Consider the following 3,999-nt stretch of genomic DNA (forward strand, 5'->3'; position numbering starts at 1 on the left):
CCAAACACCCCCTTAATAATAGGCGTGCCAGGCCGATTCTCATGGCCAGGCCTTTGAGCCGGCAAGGCATGACCCTTTTATAAAAAAAAAGGCCGAAACGGGCGGCGCCGTGCCAGGCTTTGGATAAGATTATGAAAAATGAATGGGATGGGTATGTTCGAGATTCTCTGGGAAAAAAGCTCTTGTGTATAATAATTAAATTTCCCATAGACGGCATTTCTTTGTAGGACACGCCATTCTTAAAGCAAATGTATACTTACGTTAGCATAGAAACGTAGGCCCAGCGGGTCACTAGAAACCATTTCAGCCCAACTGCTAGAAGAAAATGGAGGGAAAACGTGATGGAAATGGAGGGAAGACGTTCCCCTTTCCCACCAACGCGCACACCAGAGTGGCACAGTCCCGGGCAGAGCTTTGCCTCCGAGGCCCCGACGAATCCGTCCATGGGGAAGCGGAAAAGCTCATCCCGCCGCTCGGCGGCGGTAAACTCGGACGAATCGGAAGATGGGGATACGCGATGGATCATCTCGCCGCTTGGCCCCGACGCGTCTCGACCGCCCGCCCAATCCCGTACCGGTACGTCCTCTTCTCCTCCGTAGCACCTACCATGCTTTGGATTCGCCGTCTCCCCTTGTTGAAGTTCGCTTGTCTTTGGAGCTCGCAGGGTGCCCGTGTCAGTGCCACCAGCAGGGGACAAAGCGGAAGGCCCCGGGTGCCTCTCGGAGGCGTCGCAACCAGCCGGTTCGTACTGTGCCGCACCCATCACACCCTCTCCCTGAATCTTGATAATTTATTTATTTTGTTTCATCCATATTTTGTAGGATAACAGCACAAATGTCATCCGCGTGTACTATGGCCATAGAGAACAACGCACGCTAAGTCTAAATGATCGCTTATCTTTCTACAGAGGACATAATTTCAGTGGATTCGGACACGTAGTGGTCGAGCTGCCGCAGCCGCGGCCTATGACATTGGTGGATCTGCACCTCTGGATCTTGAAATTGTTCCGGCTCCACCCGGAAACACAAGATCTCAGCATCACAGGGTTCTTCAAAGAATACACCCCTGACACTTACTCAGACCCTCACTTTCTGGACCAAATCCTGGACTGGGATATCCGGTTTTTCACCACAGACAGAGATTGGAGTTCCTTTGTTAATAAAATGAAGAGGAAGAATGTGCAGCAGAAGTTCAAGCTGTTCGTCGACTGCTCTGAACTCAAGCACTACGATGTTCTGCTCAAAGCAGTCCATGAGGATTACACACCACCATCGACGGTTGTTCTGCCGGAGACGAAATGTCTGTTAATTGATGACCCTGATCATCACTTCCACCTTGTTGAAGACTGGACAATGACCCCTCAGGAAATCGTAGTATATCTTGCTGACAACTACGACAAGCAGATCAGGCTTGCTGAGGCGTGGAGAGCAAAACTGAAGGTGTTGGAGACTGCATTTGGGACCTTTTTTCATTCATACGACTCTGTCCCAGGGTTGCTTCAGGATATAGCATGCAACCCTGGTGGTTTTGTTGACATCAAGGATACAGAGGTTGTTGGCTGTGAGGATTTCAGAGTTCTCCATCGTATCTTTTGGGCGTTTGCGCCTTGCATACATGCCTTCCGTTGCTGTCGCCCTGTGCTTTGTGTTAAGGGCACACCACTCTGGGAAATATCAAGGAATGCTGCTCACTGCTGTAGCACTAGATGCTAATGATTTCCTTGTTCCAGTTGCATTTGCTGTCACTGAGGGGGAGACCAAGGAATGCTGGCTGTGGTTTCTTAGGAATCTCAAGCGAGCGGTTGTGAAGGAGCGATCCGGCGTCTGCATTATACATGACTACAAAATGGAGTTGGTCAATGCTGTAGAAGATATTCAGAATGGCCATCAAGAACTACACCCATGGACAGATCTACAAAGCCGGTGGTGTATGCTACACCTTGCTGAAAACTTCTTGGCACATTTTGGCGACAAGAAGCTGCTGGCTATGTTCAAGAGACTTTGTGAGCACAAGCAAAAAAGCAAGTTTGCTGACACCTGGGAGGAGCTAGATGACTTGACACTGAAACATATGAGGGAGAAAAATGGTGGTGCTAGTCAGGAAATGCAGCAGGAGTCGGTCAAGCATGATGAGGCAGAACTTGTGGCAGGAAACCCATGATGAACCACGTGTTGAAGGGAGTGCAGTGCCTTCCGATCAGCGCGATAGTGAAGGTGACACTCAACCGTATGGAAGAGTACTTCAAAAGCACAAGCGATGCAGCAAAAGAAGCAATAGAGAATCCAGTAATGAACTTCCCTAAAAGAGTCCAGGATGACATTAATTCCAAAATGCAAAAGGCCCAGACTCATCAAGTTATCCGCATGACCACCAAGGACAAAAATGCTGCGAAAGATGTCGGAAAATTTGTGGTTAAGTCAGGGCAGAAGCGTGTAAGTGTTCACCTGGATTCAGAATATGCCACTGGCATGAAAATGTCTCGAGGATGCAGAATCAGAAAAAGTGCCGCGTGTTCATGCAACAAGCCGCATCTTCTTCGCATGCCCTGCTCTCATGTCATTGCCGTCTGCTCTCATATTGGAGTTAGCGCTGCTACATACGTGTCCCCATACTACACCTTGTCCTATCTAGGAGATACCTGGAGCAGCAAATCTGTTGTATCCGACTCTTCATATGACTACAGGAAATTTGGCTCTGCGACAACAACTTGGATCCCGGACAAAAAGTTGGAGTGTGGCCTTCCTGTGTTTCCAACATCAGACTGCATACAAACTGGCCCGGATGAGGAAGATCAATAGTGAAGCGTTGAAAGTGGATCAATCAAGGAAGGAATGGACACTCAGAAGAACCTAGCTAAACTTGAACTTTTGTTATCCGCTAGTTTAGTTATATTTGTACCAAATTTGCAGTAGCTCCCGAGCTTAAGTTATCCTATGCAAACTTGAACCCTTATTAATATGTGTTGTACTTCTATCATATCCAAGCAAGTGAATTTCACAGTTTCTTCAGGCAATATGGTTAATAGCCCTGTGAGTGCCTGTAAATCGATCCATTAATGTGCAATCCATTACCATTCTCCAACATTGAATCCTCATTTCCTTCCCAGTTATTTATAGTCACATCTTCTTTGCGTGGATAATTGTGTACAGTTTTCATACTTCAATTCCGTGCTTGATTTATATTTGCCTCATGCTCAGATATACACAAACTCCAAACCATTCTAAAGACATTTCTTATTAGCTGATGCCTTTGTAAGTAATAATCTTCAGTCTTGATTGCTGAATTTCTATTCTTTTCTCGCAACAATGCTGCCAAGATAATCACACAACAGGAAAAGATAATAAAATACGTCCAAGATCATTGTATCTTGAATATTTCCGTGGAATCATTCTGCGGAGAGTTGCCATGGAGCCTCTTACATGTTTGGTTTTACTTCAGAGAAGCGCTCAGCGTTCCACTGAGGAACTCTTGTTCCCAATGATCTCCACTGCCTTCTGTTGTGCCTGAAATCGGAAATATTAATGCACCCACCATAAGGTAAGCCTAGCATGCATGGAAAATAGTAGTAGCAAGCGCACCAGTTCATGTCCCCATCATTCAGTTCTGCTGATGATCTATATGCCAAGCTGCATTTGTCAGTATGTAAACACACCATAGTCCAGAGCAGGATGTCATCTGAATAATATGTCTGTTGTTCAGACTTGGCAACTTACTGTCATATGAAATTGTGGTTCTTTTTTACTTCACTGGAGAAAAACATTCCACCTTCTCTTAAGCAGAACGCGAATGTCTGCGTCGGATATTTGGGGCCATAACTTCCACGTTATATTAACTTTAACAAGGTCATACGATTTGCAAAAAAAGAAAGAACAAAAGCAATCGAACGCACCAGAAACTGCCAACATTCAGAAAGCAGAGCACAGTTGCAGATCACTGAAACTATGGATACATCCTGCACCACTCAAGTTATCTAAACAAAGAAGGGCGATCCTTCATAGT

The 3,999-nt window shown here is 46.0% G+C and overlaps 1 protein-coding gene across 2 annotated transcripts; it reads left to right on the forward strand.

Moving 5' to 3' along the window:
- The first annotated feature begins 225 nt into the window (after window positions 1-225).
- Window positions 226-3,081, forward strand: LOC120968326 (uncharacterized). 2 transcript variants are annotated; one of them, XM_073505391.1, is made up of 3 exons: window positions 226-576; window positions 691-741; window positions 822-3,081. In XM_073505391.1, the coding sequence occupies exons 1-3, from the start codon at window positions 505-507 to the stop codon at window positions 1,710-1,712; spliced, it is 1,014 nt and encodes a 337-aa protein (XP_073361492.1). In that variant the 5' UTR covers window positions 226-504; the 3' UTR covers window positions 1,713-3,081. The 2 variants fall into 2 exon arrangements, with proteins under 2 accessions (XP_073361492.1, XP_040250938.1); XM_040395004.3 differs by having other exon boundaries at window positions 328-576; window positions 665-741.
- Window positions 3,082-3,999: the final 918 nt, after the last annotated feature.

The sequence above is a fragment of the Aegilops tauschii genome, chromosome 7, assembly GCF_002575655.3.
Source record: "Aegilops tauschii subsp. strangulata cultivar AL8/78 chromosome 7, Aet v6.0, whole genome shotgun sequence".
Taxonomy (NCBI): domain Eukaryota; kingdom Viridiplantae; phylum Streptophyta; class Magnoliopsida; order Poales; family Poaceae; genus Aegilops; species Aegilops tauschii.

Bases quoted from the DNA above. Each gene is read 5' to 3' on its own strand.
- LOC120968326 (XM_040395004.3), top strand. From the start codon at position 342: ATGGAAATGGAGGGAAGACGTTCCCCTTTCCCACCAACGCGCACACCA. The intron at 577-664 runs GTACGTCCTCTT...TGGAGCTCGCAG, and splicing joins GCCCGCCCAATCCCGTACCG to GGTGCCCGTGTCAGTGCCAC. The intron at 742-821 runs GTTCGTACTGTG...CATATTTTGTAG, and splicing joins GGAGGCGTCGCAACCAGCCG to GATAACAGCACAAATGTCAT.